This window comes from Schistocerca americana, chromosome 5, assembly GCF_021461395.2.
Source record: "Schistocerca americana isolate TAMUIC-IGC-003095 chromosome 5, iqSchAmer2.1, whole genome shotgun sequence".
Lineage (NCBI taxonomy): Eukaryota > Metazoa > Arthropoda > Insecta > Orthoptera > Acrididae > Schistocerca > Schistocerca americana.
In genome coordinates, this window is record NC_060123.1 from 565,751,801 (window position 1) to 565,778,387 (window position 26,587).

The 26,587-nt window shown below is 42.8% G+C and overlaps 2 protein-coding genes across 2 annotated transcripts in view; one reads left to right on the top strand and one right to left on the bottom strand.

Moving 5' to 3' along the window:
* The window catches only part of LOC124616538 (SET domain-containing protein SmydA-8-like), an 80,294-nt gene extending 78,008 nt beyond the window's left edge, over window positions 1-2,286 (top strand). Inside the window, exons 5-6 of the mRNA XM_047144856.1 lie at window positions 363-448; window positions 1,787-2,286. Coding sequence (XP_047000812.1) covers window positions 363-448; window positions 1,787-1,966 — 266 coding nt within the window. The 3' untranslated portion in view covers window positions 1,967-2,286. The remainder of the gene's footprint in view (window positions 1-362; window positions 449-1,786) is intronic.
* Window positions 2,287-13,397: 11,111 nt separating this feature from the next.
* Window positions 13,398-26,587, bottom strand: part of LOC124616539 (SET domain-containing protein SmydA-8-like) — a 185,618-nt gene continuing 172,428 nt past the window's right edge. Inside the window, exon 9 of the mRNA XM_047144857.1 lies at window positions 13,398-13,687. Within this exon, the coding sequence (XP_047000813.1) occupies window positions 13,562-13,687 (126 nt within the window). The 3' untranslated portion in view covers window positions 13,398-13,561. The remainder of the gene's footprint in view (window positions 13,688-26,587) is intronic.

Genomic DNA, 26,587 nt, shown 5'->3' on the forward strand with positions numbered 1-26,587 from the left:
TTAGATCTATTATATCATCACCACCTGGACCTGTTTTCCTAAAGTAGGAAGCAAAACATAAATATCTTGTAGCGAAGATAGGTACATTCAAAGGATGTTAAAACTTGATAAAACTGTGATGAACACAAATGACCTGCAGTGTAAGATCACCGTCAGTATACTGTCCAGTCGTATGCAGTACTGAAAACATCTCACAAATAGAATTCTACATTACACAGTGGCGACTTTTCTACAGTAGTGTTGAGATGAATGAAGTACTGGAATTTTAACTTCGCGTAAAATCCAGGCAATAGTTACTTCCGCCTGGTTTTCCTGAAACATGAGTGCTGTACTTAACTGTGTTTACCCTCTCCCACTTCCAGGTCTGCTGATGCTAGAGCTGAGCTGCACCCTGGAAGAGAAGCTGAGGAGACAACAGGGGGAGGCTGATGCCGCATTACACGCCCAGGTGCGGACGCTGATTGCAGACGCTATAGCGGCGCGTCACTACAGCCGACTTAGCCAGCTTTCTTCTTTTTGTAATTCCCCACAATCAAGATATCGAATGGTTCAAATGGCTCTGCGCACTATGGGACTTAACATCTGAGGTCATCAGTCCCCTAGAACTTAGAACTACTTAAACCTAACTAACCTACGGACATCACACACATCCATGCCCGAGGCAGGATTCGAACTTGCGACCGTAGCGGTCGCGCGGTTCCAGACTGTAGCGCCTTGTTTTCAAATGCTGTATTATATGGAACTGTAATTTCTTGGAAGTTAATGCTGAAGCGATGAACTAAGGACTGATGTAGACCTTTATATTATTATTATTATTATTATTTTACATTACAAATGACCCGCTGTGTACCACGAGTTAACGATAAATATATTTACCACAGTTAGCTCTTGTTCGTCTGCCAGCTTTGTGTCTCGTCAGTCCTGCCCGTTACTCACTCTAAATTCATTCCTATCCATGAGTTTGTACTCCGGGACCGATTTATTGAAGATATTTCACATATTCTTGGAATCATTCCAATCTTTTTTGCCTTTGGCCTTACCAAACTGTACATTTCCTTTGTTACACGATCATTGGTCATTCTGAAGATGCGCCCACAGAACAACATTTTCTCGCTAGGCGACGATGTTATTGGTTTATCTTTCTGTACAGTTCCTTAATTGATCTTAAACATCTGTTGGTTGATATCTTCTTTAATATCCTGCGCTCTCTTTGGACTAATAAACTGACTCGTCCCCGCCCATTCACAGTCAATGTTTACGACGCTTATAGTCGTTGTGCTTCGCCAAGCGTACCGTGGTGTCTGAATTTGACTCCAGTACTGAGCGACGTATCATAGAAGCTTTTCGTCAGCTGAAATGCTCGGTCCAGTTTGCAGACCGTAAGACTGGTCATTTCCTATTGTAAGCCACGCTGTTGGGTTGTCTGATGTAGGTATCTAAATTTCTTGGCACAGTTGATATTACCCTGGCTTAAAAAAAAATCATTATTCTTATTATAAAAATCATCATCATAGATACGTGTGACAAATTAAAAGTGGGGGTGACAAAGTTAAATTTAGGACGACAGAGAGGGGGGGGGGGGGGGGGGGGGGGGAGAGAGAGAGAGAGAGAGAGAGAGAGAGAGAGAGAGAAAGTTGCCCTAAGCCCGGTTGCTCTTTCCTACCCTCCCCCCCCCCCCCCCTCCACCCTCCCTTTCCTACCCCTGGATCCGCACCTGCTTCCAGTGAATAAAACATAGACGTGTCAGTTTTATAAGTCAATCAAGTCTTCCAAACTTGTGTTTCAGATGGAGAGCTACCTGCGGGACGCGGCCTCTGTTTTCGCAGGTGACGTCACAGCGCCGCCCGAGCTGTGGCACCGCGTAGCGGCCATCGGTCGGAAGCTGCCTGCCAATGAGTGGAGCAGCTGCCCGCTAGAGGCGCCACCAGACGGACAGGCAGCCGTGATGTCCAACTGCTGTGCCTAGCCATAACACCGGTGTTGCTCACAGAAGCAGCTGCGACAGGCTACTGCGTATTAACTGATAAAAAAAAAAATCTTGCAAAGTTCCAAGTGTTTAGGAGCTGATGTTTCAGAAACACGGCGGACTGCAGACCCCTGTCCGCACTGTGGCTTAAGGCTGTAAGGAATAAGGGCCACACTTCTTTCACTAGAAATTCTTAACGTGGACCAAGATACTTCTGTATAAATACGGATGATCTAATCATCCACATGGAGCAGCGACTTCATACATGGGGGCAGAATGAATAACACTGAATTCGATCAACAGCTAAGAACACAGTGTTTTTTTTGTTTTTTGTTTTTTTTTTTTATTTAGAATACTGTGAAGGACATTTATGGACTTGCCAATCCTTAAAAGACATTAAAAAGAATTTTTTAAGAAGGGGCGCTCGCAGGTGGAGGAGGAGGGAGATTGGGGGGGAGGGGGGGGGCGGTTAATGGAGACAGCTGTCCCTAGTGGGAATTCATTTAGCACATGAATATGAATAAGTACCTCTAATGGCAAAAAGCCTGATTTTTACCACCTAAAGCACCTGGTAAATTGTTACTAAAATGACCTGAAAATATGGATGAAATGACAAATAATATGAAACGCGTGTAAAGTGAGTTATGAAAAGGGTAAACTTACCCTGACACTTGACATCTATTCAATCTGCATCACTTGTGTTGTCCTTTTGGGAATAATCCATGTAAAGATTCAAGATATATAGGCAGAATAAACTATACCCTACGATTTGGAGTAATCGGTGCTATTGCGACATACAAAAAAAAGTAATATTATTTTAATGTGCTCTGGAAAGTACATGATCATTGGCACCTCATTCATAAGCAGAGGAAAGAGAATGCCGAGAACAAACAGAATGATTTGGAGAGGCAAGCTAGACAAAGAACAAAACATGCTAAAAGAAGCGCAGGTGAAGAAATGGCTAGTGACTGAGAGCATCCTTCGTGCAGTCGGAACTTCACAGTTACTGAAATTTCGAAAACAGTTTCTCGAAATTCGCTTATTTGCAATGTAAGAAACATTTTGAAGCGAACTACATTATCAGTGATAAAGACTTAAATTTTACATGCTTGTACAGAATATCATTTTACATATTTCATCATAACCTTTTCATAATACGCTGAAAAAATAAAAATCAGTTGATGAAACACTTTAATTTTTAGGACTAGAAAAATGGTCTGTGTATAATAACCATGACATTGCAATCCCTTTTACAAAAGGTGTCTCTCATACCTACTAAAAAAACTTATCTTATGGGAACTCCTTGTCGTGAAATCTCTACCCTAACTTACTTTGCTTCCCAAGTTACATCGCAGAAGTGTACTTAATGTTTTGCTATAAGGAAAGTACGTTAATTTTCGTATGCATGAAACTTCTAAGATGATGCTGTACTTGTAAGCATTGTACAGGACGTTCCACACTGCTCCCGTTACAGGCTTTGGTAGATAAAGGTGTGATAAGGAAACCACCCTCAGAAATTTACTGTTCTGATGTAAAAGAAATTCGAAGACCAGATCACTTTCTAATCTCCCACCTTACGGCAAGCACACAGCGGAGGCAATGAGCAGTAACGTCTGTGCTCGACAAGAGTCTATGGTATGGGTCGTGTTTCGAGTACCCTTCCTCGTGCCCTGTCCTCTGAAGATGACATCCTCCGTCGCAAAGTCGCGAGTGCGGTGCGTCCGAGCAGCAGCAGAAGACAATCCTCCGTTCCCAGCTTACCAGTTACTAGCAGCCATTGTTGTTATAGTCGGAAGACAATGGTGTCTAGCGTCGTTATTACAACACGCACTGCCGGCAGTGCGCTGTTTCCAGTTCGTGCGAGCACCGTGAACCTGGAGAGTTGAAAGTGCTCCGATCTTTAAATTACTTTATATCCACATGGCGCACCGGACATCGATTCCTTCTCAAAAAACTTTATCCTCCAAGTCCTCCTGAAACACAATTTTCTGAGTACCCTTTAAACTGCCCACCTGGCTAGTCGCGCGTTCTAACGCGCTGCTTCCCCAGTGGGAAGCCGTGCCGGTCCCTGACACGAAGCTGCCTGGTGGTTTAGTGGTGAGATCCGGTGTGCTGGCCAGCCTGTGGGTGGTTTCTAGGACGGTGTTCCATCGGCATCGGCGAATGCGGGCTGGTACCCCTTATTCCGCCTCAGTTCCACTACGTCAGCAATTGCTGCGCAAACACTGTCTCCACCATAATTACTCTATCATGTAAACATTTGGCGTTACACTCGTCTGGTATAATAACCCTGGGTTCGGTGTGGGGCGGCGGTGGAGTGGGTTGACTGGTGTGGCCTGTTATGGGGTTGTGAACCACTGTGGGCTACGGCGGGACGGAGCCTCTCCGTCGTTTCTAGGTCCCCAGTTCAATACACAATACACTCTTTAAACTACTGTATAAGAAAAAAAACAAAGAAAACCAACATTAATTTCTGTCAAAGATGCCAAACCTCTTGTGAATTTTATAAAACTGCTAGTCTATGTTCTTTTTAACAAGCGAATGTATAACTGCACTTGTCTAATAAACATTCCTGTACACGTTTTTTTGTGTGAGGGCTCGAAAAGATTGGATGTAAACTTGCTTATTTCCGTTGCAGGAAATAATTAACCTATTTATTATACTTAGTTGTGCATAATTACTGTAAAACCAATTACTTTCTTCACTTCCTCCCTCCCTCTCTCTCTCTCTCTCTCTCTCTCTCTCTCTCTCTCTCTCTGGTAACTTTATCGTAGGTAATTTTCGGCGTATGATTTCTTGTCTGGTTACACGCCATCGAACAATGACACCACCCAACATCCTCACTGGCCTGACGGGCCGCCACACTTTTCTTACTGACAGTGTTTTATTAATTATCTGTAATTATCGTTTTTCAGAATTATCATTCACTGCACCTCACGGTGCTTTCATACTAGGACTTTTTAGCACCGTCATTGAAACATGCTTTCTTGTAGCGATAATTAAGTTATCCAAACAATGTAAAAATTATAAAAATCATATGTGTAAGTGCGCGCATGTGTGTTTTCCACATCCTCTCCTAAATCGATTGACCGATTTCAACCAAACTTGGTACCTTGTCCGCTTTACTGTCAGGAAACAACCGCAGTCTGAGTAAGAACCGTCTACCTACATAGTTCGGGAAATATGGCGTTATAAACAATGAGATGCGTGAAATACCGCCCCACGACGTTTAAATTCATTACTTCGTTGCTAATAACTGTATTCGCGGACAGTAACCACATATGTCGCTGAAAATACTTATACAAATAAGTAATTTTACGACACACAATTCAAGAGATATGACATCATGAATACTGAGATGTGTGAAAAAAAATGCCGCATCATGTAGATGTATATGCTTGATCGACTTATAGTCGAGTCAACTTTAGGAGAACCCAGACACCTGGCAACGCTTTTAACAGTTTTCAACCACCAAGTTCTAATGGCTGTAGGCGACAACAATAGTTATCAATAGGCACTGCCATAGAGGCGTTTATAAAATCGTGTTGTAGATTCAAGGAGCAGCTGGACTCAGGGTACGGAAACTACTTTTCTAATAGAAAATTTGCAAAATCAGTATCCAGGCAATGCCAGGTTTGTCAGCTAATTATCTATATTAATCAGTTTTCAGAATTATCATTTTCACCTGCATCTCACGGTGCTTTCGGCAAAGGCATTTGTCTCACCGTCATTGAGACATGCTTTCTCGTTGTGATAATTAGCTTATGCGAAGTTTTATATAATTAGCAATATTTTTTATATCATTTACTGAGAAGCTATCCACTGAAATATCTCCAAATACAAAAACGTACGTTTAACCCTTCACAAGCCTGTACTGGGAATTTTCACAGCCGAGCACAACAAATGTACTCAGATTGTATTGAATGTGCATGTTTAGCCATGAAAGCTTTCGGTATTTGTATGTAATGTGTAAGGATTATGTATTTATTCCCATTCAATTTTTAGGCGAAATTCGTCTATTTTTTGACAAATTTGCATCCGTACTTTTAATACAACGCTAATAAACTAAATTCGTATTGTTTCACTTCCGTCCTTTTCCTATCGATATCTCCCCGTTTTCTTTCATATTTTTTATTTTATGGCTAAAATTGAGGAACAAAAACAACGTAATACTGTACTATGTAATCACACCTTGTAATTGTGATATGCATTGGGGGCGCGATTTTTTTCTGTCAAGTTATGTAATGTACCTTCCGTTCTTTTTTTATAGTCTAAATAAAGATATTTAACTAGTACACCAATCCTTATCTGACTCACGCCACCTTGCGGCAAGTTGGTCGTCGTCGGTAGTGCTTCGGCCAGCTCCCACGAGGCTCAGTGCACTTTATGACTTGGTAAATTGTAAGTGGGCTTCAGGTTTTTTTATATCAGTTTGCCTATTAGCCCACAATGAATTTGGTGCCTGTATGTTTAATTTCCCTTTACGTACGTCTATTTACGGCTATGCTCGAAAAGCGTTGTAAGGAATAATGAATTGCGATCTGGAAAAAAATTGTGTATAGATTATCAAAGGCTTGTAGTTCTTGTATCTTCTATTATTTTACAAGATTAAAGACGAATTATAGAAACAATTTATGTTATTCGCACATTTATTTCAATTAATTTTCTTGTGAAATTTTTGTCGTAGCTTCTCGCTTCACATCGAACACATTTCTCAGTTTTATTTTTTTGACCATGTTCGTGATATTTTATTTACAAAAAAAATGTGTGGTGTAGCTGCAGCGTTGAACTGGCTGCGGTAGTATTTCGGAAACTGTTGTGGGCTGGTGGTGTTTACGTTGTTTTCGCTTCTGGCATTCGTGACGATGCGGCTGATAGCATTCCATGTCGCGTTGTGGAATGAGGACAACGTGCAGGGACCGATTAGGAAAATTTCACCGTTGTGTATTGCAGTGGACGGCAAGGGTGCTCCAATTGTTGCTGCTCTGCGGCCAAGGTGGTTGGAACTGTGTTCTGCAGATGCGTCGCCTTTTGTGACATGCTGTAAGGGTTGCAAGTCTCCTGCTAAACGGCCACTTGCAATTTGTCAGTTTTCATTCTGCAATCTTATCTTAGTGGACACCTGGTACAGCTGGCTCGAAAGCAGTATCGACATATATAGTATGGATTCTTTGATTTGGACTGAGATGACGGCGTGGAGGAAGCGTCGTCACCTTTAAAAGAACATTCCTGCAGTACGCTTTGTACGAGTCTAGTCAGGTCAGCTGCGTTCGAGGCACTGATTAGGGTGGGGGCTATACGCAGCGTACCGTATTTTCAGCTACTGGTCAGAATGTTTCGTTCATTTACAGTTATTTGAAGTTGTTGCTCATGGGAAGATTCTGCTATCATTACATTTGAGAGACGTTTGTGTCTCACGGCTTAATTTTCGTAAATTTCGTGAGAGACACTTGCTACTAAATTGCGGAGGAGAGTGTGTTTCCTTGCACACGATGTTGGAACAGTTCTGCGTCTGTTCGTTCCTTAAGACTGAAGTAAGCCTCAGAGTCAGGTTCTTATCTTTCAGTTAGTAACATTACGCATTCAACTCAATCCATCTCTCCAGTAAATTTGCTCATTTTATGCAGCTTCTTAGTGCAGAACTATTGGAGTGTGTGTGGTTGCTTGTATTGTTAATACATGCGCATGTATTTCTCGGAAGCAAAGTCGCTTGTATCGGATAGTATGTGTATGTTCATGTTCCGTTGCTAGATTGCAGAGTGTTACGTCGATGTGCCCGATATTACGTAATAGGCCATGCATTTTCAAATGTTTTGAAATTCAAGTTATTCAGATGATTGAGATGTACTGCAAACAATTTTTCACTACTCTTATTTGTTTAGGTACAGCAGGTACAAAGATAATGTCTAGAGCGCCACTGCACAGCGGTCTATTGTAAATCAGTCAATATTACACTTTTATAGGATCTTAGGAGCGATCTTCCTACTCTTTGATGCACAGTTATACTTTTTCTTTCATTACACTGCTTAAGTGTGAGCTAGTCTTTTTTTTTACACTGGCGAAGTAAGATAGCGTTATAAAGTTGATTAACTGGGTCATGAATTTGAATACAAGGCATAGTTTCACTAGATCAGGGCTTGGTAAAGTACAGTTAGTGGTACAAGTTCCACTGTTACTAGTAGTTGAATTACACAAAATAGCGGCCTATTTACAGGATGCCGTACCTACCGGCGATCAAGTTCTGTGGGAGGCGGACATTCGTTGAACACTGTCGCGCTGACAATGCTACTTTTAGGATCTGAGGGTGAGGTCGTTTTTCATGCATTTTGGAGCAGGGAGTCGAATGCAAAAGTGTGAGCCAGTACGTGGAGTCGCAAGCAGAGGTGGTTGGTGTATTGAGTGGAACAAAGTGATACGAGCACAGGTCTTAAAAGCGACATAAATATTGGGGTGGTAAAAAATGAAAATGCGTTAATAATGTTAAAGAATTTAACGGTGACAGAGCAGTAACAAGACTGCATTAAGAAACCTGCATCGGGTTTAAGTGATTAACAATCGCGCTTGCACGATGAGAAAAGAAACAGTTCTATATGATTAATTTTTAGGGCGAAAAGTCTAATATGGTATACAGGGTGTATCATAATCAATGCCGTAAACTCATACAGTTGAAACTACACGATACTAGAAGCAAAAAAGTCTGAGTAAACATAGGGTCGAAAATGCATACCTTAAGAGCTACGAGCAATTTTTCCATCTTCGATACTGTGAAACAAATCTCCTTTACTGAAAGTTATTTGCTTTCTATATTTTGGAATTGGTAGTATGGACCAAAACAAGAAAAAAAATGACCAGCAAACATGTGCTCTAAAACGCGTACCTTAAAAGTTATGAGCACTTGATCATTAGATGATTTGTGTTTCAAAGTAGCAAAGATGAAAAAGTGCTCAGAGCTCTTAAGGAATGTATTTTAGAGCACATGTTTGCTGCTCATTTTTTTCTTATTTTGGTCCATGCTACCACTTCCAAAATATGGAAAACAAAGAACTTGCAGTAGTAGAGATTTGCTTCACAGTATCGAAGATGAAAAACTGCTCGTAGGTCTTAAGGTATGCATTTTCGACCCTATGTTTATCGAGACTTTTTTGCTTCTAGTATCTTGTACTTTTAACTGTATGAGTTTACGCCATTAATTATGATTCACCGTGTATACTAACTTAAGTTGCAATGTCTGAGTGAAAGCTGAAGTAGTGTTAAATTGTAACTTATCTTATATATGGTGACTATAGCTCCTCATGTCTTTCATCAGAATAATTGAAGTTACCCTGAGGTGACAGAAGTCATGGGATAGCGATATGCACATTTACAGATATATCACGTACCCAAGGTATTGGCAGAACTGTCATCTGTACTCTGGTGATTGATGTCTAAAGGTTTCCGATGTGAATATGGCCGGACGACGAGAATTAACAGACTTTAAACGCGGAATGGTGGTTGGAGCAAAGTGAGCCATTACCTCTCACTACGAACACCACAGTGTCCGACGATCTTCACTTAACGACCGAGAACAGCGGCGTTTGTGTAGAGTTGTCAGCGCCAACAGGCAAGCAACATTGCGTGAAGTAACCGCAGAAACCAATGAGAGACATACGACGAACGAATCCGTTTGGACACTGTTGCTAAATATGGCATTAATGGGCTGTGGCAGCAGACGACCGACGCGAGTGCATTTGCTAACAGCACGACATCGCCTGCAGCGCATCTCCTGGGCCTGCAGCCATATAGGTTGGGCCCTGGGTGTCTGGAAATCTGTGGCACGGTCAGATGAGTCCGCATTTCAAGTTAGTGACAGCTGAGAAGGTTCGGCTGTGAGCTACGGACCCAAGTCGTCAAGAAGACAGTGCGCATGCTGGTGGTGGATCCGTAATGGTATGGGTTCTATTCGCATGGAATCAACTTGGCGCTGCGGTCCAGCTGAACCGATGATTGACTAAATGGTTGTGTTCGGCAACTTTGAGACCATTTGCAGCCGTTCATGAAGTTGTGTTCCCAAGCAACAATGGAATTTTTCTGGATGACAATGCGCCATGTAATCAGGCCACAATTTTTCGCGATTCGTTCGACGAAAATTCTGGAGATTTCGAATTCTCGTTTCGCAGAAGAGCTTCTGCGAAGTTTGGAAGGTAGGAGACGAGGTACTGGCAGAATTGAAGCTGTGAGGACGGGGCGTGAGCCGTGCTTGGGTAGGTCAGTCGGTAGAGCACTTGCCCGCTAAAGGAAAAGGTCACGAATTCGAGTCTCGGTCCGGCACACAGTTTTAATCTGCCAGGAAGTTTGGTATCAGCGCACACACCGCTGCAGAGTGAAAATATTCTGGAAACAAAAAGGTTCCTTGTACCATTTAAAATCAGTAACAAAGTTTTAGCTTATATCTCGATTATTAATGAAGTTGTGAGAGCGCGTTGTTTGTTTCATGAAACCCTGGTCATTCTTCGCGAAAGTGAGGACATTACAGATTCCGTTAAAGGATCGGAGGTGGTTTAAAGTGAAAAAATTAAGCACCTTTTTGTATGCTTTCATTCGTTACGGTTGTGTTGTGCTGTCTTTTGCAGGTATTATTTTATTATTTCATTTTACTGTTAGTCGACAGTCTAGAAACAGAAGAAACATTAAGAAAAATTTGATCGGAATTTATAATGTCAATAAATATGTGTTTATATGGAGTGATTCGGTGATGATGTTACTAACTTTCAGCGACGACTCATGAGGATAATTGTATCAGTTTGAGGTAAGGGATCCTGGTCCGGAAACTGCCGAGTCGAAAGTTATAAACGATAATCGTTCTGATACCTCTGACAGTGGACCTCTTCTGCTATAAATTCTTTGCTTTCAGTAGTGTTGGAGGAGGTAGTATGAACTAAAAGACAAATTTCTAGCCGGCCGGAGTGGCCGAGCGGTTCTAGGCTACAGTCCGGGACCGTGTGACCGCTACGGTCGCAGGTTCGAATCCTGCCTCGGGCACGGATGTGTGTGGTGTCCTCAGGTTCGTTTGGTTTAAGTAGTTCTGAGTTCTAAGGGGCTGATTACCACAGCATTTAAGTCCCATAGTGCTCAGAGCCATTTGAACAAATTTCTAGTAAACATGGGCTCTTAAGCTAAGAATTTATAGCACATGTTTATTAGACAGTTTTTCTTGTTTCGATCCTTACTACCTCATCCCAAAATATGGGAAGCAAAGAGCTTGGAATATTATCCGTGATTTTTCGTAATTTTATCGATTTAATGTCACTTCTATCCATGCGGTTATGTGATCACTTCTCGTTCATAGTTCTAAAGTTGTTTGTAAATGTAGTACAGCTACCAAGGCCTAGCGCAAATGCACTATTTTTTCCGGTCGGGCGCCATAGTGTAGCACTGTACTCGAATGCATTAAGTCACCTCCAACCACATATTCTACAGTTGCAGCCCGTTTGCTCTGTTTTCTGTATGTCAACTGTCAGAGATGTCAGAACCATTTTGTGCTTATAACTTTCCGCTCGGCGGTTTCCGGAACAGGGCCCCTTACCTCAAATTGATACATTTACCGTTCACCATTCTCCCTGAAAGTTTGTCACATCACGCAATCACCTTGTGTATTGTCTCAAAATACGTGATAAGAATGAGAAGTAGAACAAGAAAAAGAGGAGGAAGAGGAAGGAAGGAACTGCGTAAGACTACTATGATAATCGAAGTTCCTTTTGGCTTCTGTCTCGGGTTCTTCGGCCGACGCTCATCTAATGATTTTTACTGACATTTCGCCAGCACGAGTGGCTGGTATTGTCAAAGCTTCACCCTCCATTGCCGGTGGTGAACTGGAGCCGAGCTCGCAGGCGCAGACTATATGTACCTGGCGCGCCAACGTCCGAGGGCTTCTCCGCGGTCATTTCCGGTGCGGTTCTCCGCTTTGTACCTGCAACGGTCGTTTGCTGCAGTACGGGAAGCCAGGACCCGTTTACCTTAAGGCTTTCCTCTTTCTTATTGAAGCTGTTCGCGTGTTTTTGTATTTCTACAGCTTCTCTGAACAAGCGCGTGTGATAGTGCTTGTCGGCGAATTTTATTACGTGGTCGGTCTCAGTGAGTGCTCTGCCACGGCCGATTTCTCCACCTGCCCCAACCTGCAACGTCGCTTATGTTCTTTGATCCTGGTGTTGATTGATCGTCCAGTCATTCAGACAAACTTTTCCACATGTGCATGGTATACGGTATATTCCCGACATTGCAAGTGGGTCCCTTTTCTCTTTTGATCTTCCTTGTCGATTTGAAAATCGTCTCTACGCCATGTTTGCGCAATATACGGCCGATTCTGCCCATCACTCTGGGAATGTATTGCAGAAAGGCCGTACCCGACATTTCTTTTTCTGATGCCTTACTTCGCCGAGTGTGTGGCTCTGTTACAGTTCTAATATAATTTGTGGAGTACAAATTGCTCCTCAGAACAATTTCCAGGTGTTTTATTTCTCGTCTGAGGTGCTGCGGCTCACATATTCGTCCTGCTCGCGTTACGAGCGTATTGATCATGCCTCTTTTCTGGCTCAGGTGTTGGTTTGATAGTTTGTGCAGGTATCGGTCCGTGTGTGTGTGTTTCCTACACACGCTGTGTCCCAGGTTTTCGCCATTCCTTGTGACCAGCACATCTATAAACGGCAGTTTTTTGTCCTTTTCTACTTCCATGGATCCACACAACAAATGTGTCATCGACGTATTTATACCACACCTTGGGTTTGCTAGTCGCCAAGTCCAGTGCCTGTGCTTCGAATTGTTCCATGAAGAAGTTGGCCACCACTGGACTAAGAGGACTACCCATGGCGACACCTTCCAGCTGTTCGTAGAAATCGCCATTCCACGTGAAATAACTCGTGGTGAGACATGCATGGAAGAGCTTTTTGATGTCTTGCGGGAAAATTGAACCGATGTTCTCCAGAGCGTCACTGAGTGGCACTTTCGTAAACAAAGAAACAACTTCAAAGCTGACCAGTATGTCGTTTGGTGCAAGTTTCAGTTTCTTCAGATTCTCAATGAAATGTCCTGGGTCCTTCAATCTTTCTTCCCCACGTGTGGCTGGAGCAGAGAGGCCAAGTGTTTAGCCAGTTTGTAGCCTGCGGCCGCGAGCTCGGCTCCAGTTCACCACCGGCAATGGAGGGTGAAGCTTTAACAATGCCAGTCACTCGTGCTCGCGAAACGTCAGTAAAATCATTAGATGAACGTCGGCCGAAGAACCCGAGACAGAAGCCAATAGGCAGTTTGTCAACAAGTGGCCACCAAAGCCCTAACAATTTTGTACTCTGATAATATTGAAGAACTTTTCGTTTCGCCTCGTAATGACTGCACACTCATTCGTACGTCGTATGACGGGTCTCTGCGTTGAAGGATTTAGTGAGATCTGACACACGTAAACTGCTCAAGAAACAATTTTTGTATTTTCTTCACAAATAATTAATGAGGTATAACACGTAAACATTGTAACATAATAAAGTTTTGCCAAATCTCATAGCCACTTCCAGACGCACTCGAGAGCGCCACCAGTGCTGTATCCGGCTTGTTCGCAGACTGCAGCGCCGCTCAGCGGTGGTCGGCGGCTTCCCTCCAGGCCTCCAGCCGCGAAGCCAGGTCCGGTGGCGCCATCGCTTCCAGCCGGAAGATGTCCGCCGCCTCTTCCAGGCACTCCAGCACTTCCAATTCCCCAGTCTGCGAACAACCGCGTACTACTTCAGACGATAAGCCGCAGGATGAGGTCGGGGTCTGTCTAGACACATCGCCACTTACGACACATTCTAATTGCTTAACATATTTTAAAGAAAGACTCTGAACGCACTATTTATTGTCAGAGGTAGATCAGATTTTTGCAGAAACTTTTCGATTTACCGCCAAGAGCCACCGATGAAATTTTATTTGTTATACAGCCGGTTTTGATCCGCCAGCCATCATCATGTATCATAAAACATTTACAACAATGCCACCAAATAACGTAAAATTCATGATTCGCCACCTATCTACACACATGTAAGTTAAAGTCACCGGGCACTGTTCTGTCTGTACGTTCGGTTTAATACTATAGAGATTTTACACCGTTTTCTGTATTAGACGAACAGATTCAAAAGTAATCTTTGTGTATATAATTTATAAATACCGGGTGATCGAAAAGTCAGTATAAATTTGAAAACTGAATAAATCACGGAATAATGTAGATAGAAATGCACAAACTGACACTTTCTTGGGGTTTTATTAGACCAAATAAATAAATAAATAAATAAAAAATACGAAAGTTCAAAAAATGTCCGACAGATGGCGCTTCAAGTGATCAGAATAGCAATAATTAGCATAACAAAGTAAGACAAAGCAAAGATGATTTTCTATACAGGAAATGCTCAATATGTACACCATCATTCCTCAACAATAGCTGTAGTCGAGGAATAATGTTGTGAACAGCACTGTAAAGCATGTCCGGTGTTATGGTGAGGCATTGGCGTCGGATGTTGTCTTTCAGCATCCCTAGAGATGTCGGTAGATCACGATACACTTGAGACTTCAGGTAACCCCAAAGCCAATAATCGCACGGACTGAGGTCTGGGGACCTGGGAGGCCAAGCATGATGAAAGTGGCGGCTGAGCACATGCTCATCGCCAAACGACGCGCGCAAGAGATCTTTCACGAGGACATTTTGTGAACTTTGTTTTTTTTTTGTTCTAATAAAATCCCATGTCATTCCAAGCATGTGTGTCAATTTTTACCTCTCTATCTACATTATTCTGTGGTTTATTAAGTTTTCAAATTTATACTGACTTTTTGATCACCCGGTATTTTGTGCAAATTGGCTGACGTATAATGAAGTAAAGTCCACCACCGCTGTGAAAACGATGCCATTCCCATCTAGCGGTGAACGACACAGCTTCAATCAAATTGAGCACCGCGCGTTTGATATACGGACAACAGGTGGAATGTGCTCGGCGCGACATATTAGGTGTGGAAGCGTCTTAACGTATTCAGAAATTATTTGTTTGAAGGAAACACATCGGCATGATCTTGGTACCTTAACACATGAAGGAAGAAATGGGAGTCACAAAATTTGTTGATTAGGCCTTCTACAGAAGATTTCGAAAGACTTCTACAGAAGATTTCGAAAGCCTTCTACAGATGGGTGAGGAGTGCATTACGAAAAGGCAACAACTTCAAATTGCCAGCATGTACTTTCTTCACGTTAGCAGTCGCAACTCGTGCTCATAATTCACTTCACAAATCCTTTGTGCAACGGAGAGTGACCCATAACTTTGATGTATCATAAAAAATATGGCCAATAACGAAAAGAACCGCTTCATCCTACATTAAGTGACTATAAAACGCGAAAGAATCTAATGTTTTTGCCAGATATCTTCTCTGCAACTGCTTGATGTAACAGGGTAGAGAAAGAAAACCAAATTTCCCTAAATATGGTGGGTTTTAAGTTTTTATGCAAAAAGTTAATCTTTTCCAGGAAACTATTTCAGCAAGGTTTGCAACTTTGCTTCACTTACACCAATAAAGTTTTTCAGCACCGTAGCATATGACTGACTCAGCTTTTAGCTTTCCTTCAATTAAACCTAGGTGCGGGCATGTTTCTTCGCCTGGTGGGGTGAAGTCCGCGACTCCTCCGAGTCATAATCCATAGGTAGCGGTCATCCACTGCAGTAGTAGCCCTTGGGCCGCCTGACCGAGGCATGTCATTGGCAGTTCCTCTCTCTCTCTGTACCTCCTCCATGTCCGAACAACGTCGCTCTGGTTCACTCAGAGACGCCTGCACACTTCCCTTGTTGACAGCCCTTCCTGCCACAAAGTAACAATGCGGACGCGATCGAACCGCGGTATTGACCGTCTAGGCATGGTTGAACTGCAGACAACACGAGCCATGTACCTCCTTCCTGGTGGAATGACTGGAGCCGGCTGTCGGACCCCCTCAGTCTAATAGGCACTGCTCATGCATGGTTGTTTACATCTTTGGGCGGGTTTAGTAACATCTTTGAAAACAGAAAGGGACTGTGTCTGTGATACGATATCCACAGTTAACGTCTGTCTTCGGGAGTTCTGGGAACCAGGGTGATCCAAAACAGTTTTTGATGTGTGTATGAGAAAGTGGTGATATTCAGTTACCTAATCGTGTTCTCCGATTTCTATTAATAACTCTAGGCAGCGGCCGTAAACAACATTACCGCTACGCAGACAAATCATCCGGGAGCACATATTTAGTACTATCTGTGCAAAGCCGGGCTGGGTCGCTAGTAGTAATATAAATTACATCATAAATTACAAAAATGTGACAGATACTGCTCGCCTTCAGGTTATATTAATACTATTACCCGCAGCTGCGCTCCCATATTAGTGGTTTTGTTACGAGTGATGGTGAGGAGATACTCTAGTAATTTATAAGTATCTGAGCATATAGCGATACAGATATCAACGTGTGTATGAATAAATGTTTGTAATGCTGGTATGTAGGTACATAATGAATAAGTTCTCTGAATATTCAAAACCGCTTCTTTTTCCACGTCTTTGATATTATTACACCCACAGTCTACTTCATTGGCGGTGATAATCTAGAGGAAGCAAAGAGCCAGTTCTTTGGTAAATCTGACCTCGATTCGTGAAAGTAGACCAAAAATATAGCATTTTGACTCCTGTATGAACAGCAAATAAAGTCATCTGAAAGCATGCATTATATAGGGTGTTTCAAAAAGAATATACATATTACAAAGTATTGTTTTGTCGAAGCTATCGATCGCTCGCTGAGCCTCGGCTCGGTTCTTGGACAAACGAAAACAGTCTAGTTTATATTAATAGCCGCTGGATGTCTCGTCTCCTGTTTTGCTTGGTAACCGTCATATTTTTAAAATGGCTACTCCTCAGCAGAAATAATTTTGTGTTCTGGAGTTTGCGAAGTGTAATTCCGTGATTACAGTACCAAGACGTTTCAGGTTGAAGTGCCAAATTGATCCTCCGAATGGGTGGAACATTCGTAGATGGTATCGACAGTTTCTAGATACAGGATGTGTATGTAGAGGAAGAGTCCTGGCCGCCCTCGTGTTCCCGAAGAAAATGTTGCACGAATTCGAACTGCTTTCCAACGTAGTCCTTCAAAATCAACCCGTCGTGCCAGTCGGGCGTTGCAGTTGCCTACAACAACAATTTGACGTGTTTTGAGACGTCGGTTGGTTATGAAGCCGTACATGTTACAGCTGTTACAAGCTCTGCGTGCTGATGACAAACGCAAACGTGTGGCATTTTGTAACGAGTTTCTTGATGCTATTGACAATGATAACACTTTCGCACAACGCATCGTGTTCAGTGATGAAGCGACTTTCCACGTTCGTGGAAAAATGCATTAATTCTATACACAAGAAAGGAGATAAGTCGGATGTAAGCAATTATAGGGGAATCTCCTTGATATCGGTGGCTTAAAAAATTCTATCCCAATACCTTCTCGATAAAGCACAGCAACAACTAGAACCAAAAATTGGAGACTATCAGGCAGGATTCAGACCAGGCCGTTCATGTCCAGAGCAAATTCTGAACTTAAAACTAATCTTAAGACATCAGAGAATAAGTGTCAAAGATGTAGTTTGCACATTTGTTGACTTTAAAAAAGCCTACGATTCAGTTGATCGTCAATTATTATTCCAAGTATTAAAAGAACAGGGTTTAGATCTGAAAACACTTGCAATCATACAACAGACATTGATAGACACAAAATCTAAAGTCAAGTTTATGGGGGAAATCTCTGAACCCTTTCTGATCAAAACAGGAGTAAGACAAAGAGATGGACTCGCTCTACTACTGTTCAACTTGTACAGCCCCAGAAAAAAAAGTCAAGGGGCGTAATGTCCGGATCGGTGGATTGGAAGGAACGGTCCAACACCCTGGCCATCCCGCTCTCCAGACATTAGCCCCCTTGACTTTTTTTCCTGGGGGCTATATCAAGGACAGAGTCTTCGTCACACCAGTTGCTGACGTCGACGAACTGAAGGCTAGGATACAAGCTGCTGTGCGTATTGTGACGGAACACATGTTACGAAACATCTGGCGGGAAGTGGAATACCGTCTTGACATTCTCCGAGCTACCGAGGGAGCACACGTTGAGGTTTACTAACGCAAGTGATCTTAAACTAGTAACGCTAACCTATGTAAGGGCATCAAATGTTACTTATTATGTCAACCGGTTATTCTGTTATACATTTTTATAATCAGGGCAAGACTGGGCTCATGAGAGAGAGAGAGAGAGTGAGAGAGAGAGAGAGAGAGAGAGGAGAGAGAGAGGTCAAAAAAATTTATCCACTGTTTGAAAGTCCATAACTTGCAAACTAATTGACGGAGTTGTCTCATTATTGGTGAAAGTGTAGCTTGAAGTCCAAATTAAAGATATCACTGTAGGTGTTCGAAATGGTCACCATTAACATCCACACACAAACGATGCCGCCGAACTGCAGCACGAACTACTGACTGCAAAGTATTCAGTTGGGTATTTGCACATGAATGTACGATGGATTCTCGAAGTTCATCCAATGCGCGTGGCTTTTGTCGATAAACGACGTCCTTGAGTGTTCCCCACAGGTAAAAGTCCAGAGGAGTTATGTCTGGGGAACGTGGTGGATACTCCACAGCACCTCTACGGCCTATCCATCTTCCTGGTAGATTTTCATCGAGATACGCCCTAACACGATTTTGGTAGTGGGCTGGGGCACAATCTTGTTGAAAGTAAACTCTTCCGTCTCCACACAAGTGACGGATGGCAGGTAAAATGGATGTCCGAAGGTACACCTCGCCAGTAACTGTGCCGTTTAAGAAGAATCGTCCAATCAAGCCCCGGTCAGACAATCCACACCACACATTTACTCCTGGAAAATTCACGGCTTTGCTTTGTCTACATGGACGTTCAGATTTTCGGTGGCCCAGTAGATGCAATTGTGGCGATTTACTATACCACTGAGTTTGAACTGTGCCTCATCAGACCACACAATCATCTCTGCAAACTGTTCATCGTTACGCACCATGTTAGTAAAGCACTCGGAGTACTCCATTCTACGATCTGGATCGTCCTCGTTCATTGCGTGTAGCAATCGTGGGATGTAGCACTTCCACTTTGCTGTCTTCTAGATTCGCCGAACACTTGAGCGACTCACTCAAGTTTCACAGGCACACTGTCTCATAGACCTCTGTGCTGAGCGAGTGAATTGTTGTAATACACGATGGGAGTTATCTGGACTTGTTACTGTTACCGGTAGTCGAGATCGTTGTTTGTGTACATCTTTAAGACAACCTTCGGCTTCAAATTTGTCACGAATGCGAAGAATCGTTAAACGCGTCGGTGGCTCTGTTTGATACTCATTTCGCCACTGCCGATGAACCTCATTAATGTTTTCGTACTTAAAATACCACTTCAAAACAGACTTCCTTTCATCGAATGTAAGCCTTGCGCCAGCCATGTTTACTCGAGTAACTAGGTGCAACTAAGAACAAAACACTGACTATCTGGCGATTGTCATCTGACAAAACAACTCAATACAACGCTTGTGTGGCGATTGCCAGAACTACAAACTATTACACTACGAAAGATGAGACAACTCCGTCAATTAGTTTGCCAGTTATGGACTTCTAAACAGTGGAAACATTTTTTTGGACCCCGGAAGAGTATGAGAAATTCCACTGTTTTTCGCAGTACAAACTGTAACAGATGATTTTTCCCAAAAAATAGGCATTGCGGCAATGAGGCCGTTGATAGCGCGGGGCACGTAACGTGGATAAACCGCCTATACTCTCCGCTGCAGTGTAGAGTACGCCTTGCAGTTGAGGCAACCCGCTGAACCTGTGTGTCGTGGTTGCTGCATTGCTCGTCTCCTTTCTTTAACCAAAATATCGCGGATAATGCGAGCAAAACGCAGTGGCTAAATGCTTGGCTTTGTAGTATTACTTGACTAAACTTAAATTTATACAAAGGTAACGAGTTTAGGGAGGAAAACAAAAGCCACAGTTGAGGACAGGCTCTACCTGGCGTGGTGCCAATGCTGAGAGAAGCTGAAGTCTGCTACACAGGAAGGTGTGTGTAGCTTCTAGGCCATTTTTACGACCGTTTGGACGGACGATGTGCTGCCCCTGTATTATTCAGCTACGTTTATCATGCATACGATGAGTGGCCAATGTAAAACTCTCGTAAAACGTTCACATGCCTGACATGAAATGTGGACCGTAGTTAATGAATAGGAGAACTGCTGTTTATATGTAGAAGATGCCTGTTTCTTTATTGTTTAATGTTCCCAAAAAATGCACGAAACACTTCTTTCGCCAGTTTTATTTTGGCCTCCCTGCGTGGCAGCTTAGACGGAAAAACCAAAATTATCCCCAAGGATGAAGTATACAAAGACGTGGTCATCGCTGTGTTATAGCGAACAGTTTGGCGAATTTCCTGGTGAGTTGAAGTAATTTTTAGCGTTTATATTAAGTTGCTGCATAAGTTCTTAGCGTTTTTCCATAAGTTTAATAAACACAAGTTACACATAACGGAGACTTTAGACATCAGTAACGTATTCTCCTTCACTATTTGCAACAGTCTGCCAACTTTCCGATTCCGCGACGGAAGAAATTCGTTGTTTTGAGGCGAAGAACTCTCCGAGCCATGTTCGGGGCTCATTTTCACCTCTAAAGGAAGTTTCTTGAGGATTCCTCGATGGAGATTGGAAAAGCTGAAAATCTGACGGCACAAGATCCAACTCGACTCCTGCATAGTGTTTTCTGTCAGTCTAGTAGAATGCGGGCGGGCGTTATCGTGGACTAGCATCACATCACCTAGTCAGTTCTCCTGATCGCTGTTCTTGGACTGCGTCTACATGACGTCTCAGTTGTTGACATGGGAGCAATTCGTAATGTACCACAGTGTTGCTGTTTCACCAGATGCATATCATCATCTTTTGTGGATACGCACTGGTCTTTATGTGGGGAGTTGCTACTTTATTTGAGCTCAACCATTCCTTTCTTTTTCTTACGAGCCAAATGGTAACGAGCGAGCAGAGATGCACGTATGGCCGCCCACTGATCTTGGCTTAGAGCATGCGGAACGCTTACACCCGATTTTTGAATCTCCCTATTGCATGCAAATGTGTCACGATAGTGGAGTGATCACAGTTCGTCACATCTGCCAGTTTTAGAGTACACTAACGTGCATCATTGTGGATTAATGCGTTTAAGCGAACTTCATCAAACCCTGAAGGTTTTCCTCAACGTGAAGTGTTAGTAATGCCGAATCGATCCTCCTTAAAAAGGGGAAACTATTACTTTTCCGTGCTCTGTCCAATGGCGTTATCCCCATACACGGCGCAAATGTTTCTAGCCGCCTCCGCCACCCCTCTACTGAATTCAGACAGAAGAATATGTCAGAAATGTTCCGATTTCTCCACCTGGCAATTCATTTTCTAGCGTTCACAGCTCCACTCACTGTCTCCAAATGCCAAGATGAAAACATGTAAACTCGTACAGCAACAGTGAACTAAAAAAAATCAATTTATAAATAAAATCACAGCAGTAGGAAGACCAACACGTAAATCAAAAATGCTAGGAGCTTATGCACAAATCTAATAGATGCCAAATTCTGACACTGGCCTCCTTTTTTTTCTTCTTTTTGCTGGAAACTCAAGATGAACCAGAACACCACAAGTTTTCAGAGGTTGTTTAGGTATATCTCGTCAATATTTTGCTATGAGGAAACCACTGCATCTGGTTGCTCATTCCTAGTTATTGCGTTTCGTTTGGTTCCTAGCTCCAATTAGCTTTAAATCTGTGTTGTATTCAGAATTGTGCACAACAGCGCAAATAGGGAGAGAGGGGACACTAGCGGGATGTCTAACAGGATTCAGCCACATAACATGTGTGGAACATTATCAGATTCCGTCTGCGAGTACTGTATTCTAACGTTCTTCGTCCTTCACGCTCCATCGAGAACTTCGTGGTAGTGACTTTAAAAATCCGCTATGGTATTTCGAGTGGTGTCTACGAAACTTCAGAATATTCGACGTTTCTATGTAATATGTTATTTACTGATGAAACAACGTTTACAAAACCTGGACGAATCAATCTTAGCAGTATGCACTACAGATCAGTTGAAAATCAACACTGGTTTAGCCAAGTGGATAAACACCGTCCTTCGCGTGTCTACATGTGAAGCGCGCTTTTCCAAAAGCGCATCATTGCACTCTCCTTACGAACAGGACTCTAAATAGCCAGAATAATTTACAGTGTCTAAGAGATATGCTACCGCATTTAAGGGCGGACTTCCCGCTGGACGTCAGATAATCCATGAGGTATCAACGTGACTGATGTCTCTGCCATTAGGCACATATAAATACAAGAAGCTGTGAACGCAAAATATGGATGTCGTCAGATCGATCTTTCGGGAAACATAAAATGGCCGACACTGGCGGGCTTAACACTTCTGGACTTTAATCTGAGAGAAAATTAGAAGGTCTACAGGGAAACATCGACTTTTGCCAGAGACATGCCGTGTGATATGGGTCAACGCTATGATAAGTCCACAATGAAATTGAAATTGCATTATAGTTATGACAGGATCATTATTTTGAGCACTCCCTTCGAACTGAGGCTCGATGACCAGTGAAGACGTGTTTGGAGACGCCCCAGACAATGGTGGGATACCAACATGACTGTTGCCCGGTATATGGACCGACACCCTTGAATGTGAGTGTGTTTGTGGTGCCACTTCAATTTATAGCAATGTCCCTTTGAATATCTTCCGCGGCACCGCTACAGTACAGCGCTACGTCGACTATATTCTACGCTCCGGTTTGTTGCCCTTCATAACAAGCCACCGTGGGTTCACATTTCAGCAAGATAATGACCGCTCGAATCCGGCGAGATATACTACTGCTCGTCTTTGTGCTTGCCAAACCCTTTTGAGTCTTCAGTCTTCTGTCTGGTTTGAAGCGGCCCGCCATAAATTGCTCTCCTGTAGCAACCTCTTCATATCGGAGTAGCACTTGCAACCTACGTCCTCAATTATTTGCTGGATATATTCCGGTCTCTGTAACCCTCTATTACCATGGAAGTCGTTCCCTGATGTCTTAACATATGTCGTATCACACTGTCCCCCCTCCTTGTCAGCGTTTTCCGCATATTCCTTTCCTCTCAGATTCTGCGCAGAACCTCCTCATTCCTTACGTTATCAGTCCATCTAATTTTAAAAATTCATCTCTAGGACCACATCTCAAATGCTTCGATTCTCTTCCAGTTTCCCACGGTCCATGTTTCACTACCCTAGCCTGCCGGAGTGGCCGAGCGGTTCTAGGCGCTACAGTCTGTAACCGCGAGACCGCTACGGTCGCAGGTTCGAATCCTGCCTCGGGCATGGATGTGTGTGATGTCCTTAGGTTAGTTAGGTTTAAGTAGTTCTAAGTTCTAGGAGACTGATGACCTCAGAAGTTAAGTCCCATAGTGCTCAGAGCCATTTGAGCCATTCACTACCCTACAATGCTCCAGACGTACATTCTCAGAAATTTCTTCCTCAAATTAAGGCATATGTTTGGTTCTAGTAGACATCTCTTGGTCAGAAACGTCCTTTTTCCAGTGCTAATCTCTTTTTGATGTCCTCCTCGCTCCTTCCGTGTTTGGCTATTTTGCTGCCTACGTAGCAGAATTCCTTAACTTCATCAATTTCTCGACCATCGATCTTTGTGTCAAGTTTCTAGCTGTTCTTATTACTGAAACTTCTCATTACTTTCATCTTTATTTGATTTACTCTCACTTAGTATTCTTTACTCATTAGACAGTTCATTCCATTCAGCAGATCATGTGATTCTTCTTCACTTTCACTCAGGATAGCAATGTTATCAGCGAATCATATCGCTGATATCCTGTCACCTTGAATTTTAATCCCGTTCCTGGACATTTATTTTATTTCCATCATCGCTTCCTCGATGTGCACATTGAACAGTTTGGGCGAAACCTCAACCCTATCTTACAGCCTTTTTAATCCGAGCACTTTGTTCTTGGTCGTCCTATTATTCCCTCTTGGCTCTTCTACGTATTGTAGAGGGCGAGTCGAAAGTCCTTGGACACCTTCATAAGTTGGAAGATTAAAGGGAAAATTGATGTGTGACTATGGGAACATAGGTTTGACGCGGTGCCGCAACTTTAGGAGCGAATGTCATTCATGACAGTCATCTTGAAATCCGCCATTTTGGATTGAAGTCACTTTTTTTCAATGGGAAAGGGGAGTGTGTGACATCAAGTAACACTCGCTTGAGCTCTGGAGTCGACTGGTGCAATTTGTTATTGTTTATCTTGTACAGTTTAGAAGTTATTAATGTTCAGAGTTACCTTGATACCGACTCATATCTCTCTTGGTGTGCGTGAATGGTTGGAGAAACAACTGCCAGGGAAGCGGATTGGTCGCTGTGGTCCCGTGGAGTGGCCGCCCAGATCCCCTGACTTAACGCCCCTTGATTTTTGTCTATGGGGACATCTTAAGCAGATAGTGTATGGTGAGAGCATCCGTGATTTGAGACACCTGGAGGAACGCGTACAACACGCCTGTGATCAAATTGCAGGAGGCACTCTCCTCCGTGTGCAGCCAGAGTGGCTGCAGCGACTACAGTTGTGCATTGCACGGGATGCACAACACGTAGAGCATGTGTTGTAGCAGTCGGTATGGAGGTAATTTCCCAAATTTGAACATTAATAACCTCTAAATTGTACAAGATAGACAAAAACAAATTACACCACTAAATTCCAGAGCTCAAGCGAGTGTTATCTGATGTGTCATACACTACCCTTCCCATTTAAAAAAAATGACGAATCCAAAATAGCGGATTTCAAGATGGCGGCCATGAATGACGTTCACTCCAAATGTTGCGGCCCCACATCAAACTTATGTTTCCATTATCACATATCAATTTTCCCTTTAATCTTCCAACTTATGAAGGTGTCGAAGGACTTTTGACTCACCCTGTATATTACCCGTCTCTCCCTATAGCTTACCCCTATTTTCTTCAGAATTTCGAACACTTGCATCGTTTTACATTGTCGAAAGCATTCTTCCTGGTCGAAAAATCCTAAGAAAGTGCCTTGATTTACCTTTAGTCTTGCTTCCGTTATCAACCGCAACATCATAATTGCCCCTCTGGTGTGATCGTCATCTAACTCGTTAATTTTCTTTTGCCGGCCGGTGTGGCCGTGCGGTTAAAGGCGCTTCAGTCTGGAACCGCGTGACCGCTGCGGTCGCAGGTTCGAATCCTGCCTCGGGCATGGACGTGTGTGATGTCCTTAGGTTAGTTAGGTTTAATTAGTTCTAAGTTCTAGGCGACTGATGACCTCAGAAGTTAAGTCGCATAGTGCTCAGAGCCATTTGAACCATTTATTAATTTTCTTTTACCTTCTTCTGGATATTATTCTTATCAGCTACTTGGATACATGAGCTGTTAAGCTGATTGTGCGATAATTCTCGCACTTATCGGCTCTTGCAGTCTTCGGAATTGTGTGGATATTTTTCCGAAAATCGGATGCTATGTCGCCAGACTCGCACATTCCACACACCAACGCGAATGGTCGTTTTGTTGCTATTTCTTCTAATGATTTTAGGAATTCTGATGCAGTGTTATCGATTCCTTCTGCCTTATTTGATCTTGAGTCCTCCAAAGCTCTTTCAAATTCTGATTCTAATACTGGATCTCTTATTTCTTCTACTTCTATACTACTACTACTAATACCACCACCACCACCACCACCACAGGCAAGTCTTCCACCGCATAGGGGCTTTCAATGTACTCTTTCCATCTATCCGACCTCCTCTGCATTTAACAATGGAATTCCCATTGCACTCTTTATGTTACCACCCTTGCTTTTAATTTCACCTAAAGTTATTTCGACTTTTGTGTCAGTCCTTCCAACAATCATTTATTTTCGATTTCTTCACTTTTTCATGCAACCATTTCGTCTTAACTTCCCTGCACTTCCTATTTATTTCACCCCTCAGTGAGTTACTTATCGATTCCTAAATTTCCCTGAACATTTTTGTACCTCGTTTTTTTTTTTTTCATCGATCAACTGAAGTATTTCTTCTGTTACTCTTGGTTTCTTGGCAGTTACCTTCTTTGTACGTGTGTTTTTCTTACCAACTTATGTGATTGCCGTTGTTAGATATGTCCATTTCTTTTCAACTATACTGCCTACCGAGCTATTCCTTATTGCTATATCTATAGTCTTAGAGAATTTCAAGCGTATTTTCTCATTCCTTGGTACTTCTGCATCCCACTTCTTTGCGTATTGATTCTTCCTGACTAATCTCTTTAACTTAAGCGCACTCTTTCTCACCACTACATTGTGATCTGAGTATGTATCTGCTACCAAATACGCCTTACAACCCAGTGTCTGATTTCGAAATTTCTGTCTTACCATGATATCTATCTGAAACCTTGCCGTTTCATCCGGCCTTTGTCAAATGTACCTCCCGCACTTGAGATTTTTGAACAAAGTACTCGTATTACTAGCTGAAATTTATTACAGAACTCAATTAGTCTTTCTCCTGTCTCATTCCTTGTCCCAAGCCAATGTTCTCCTGTA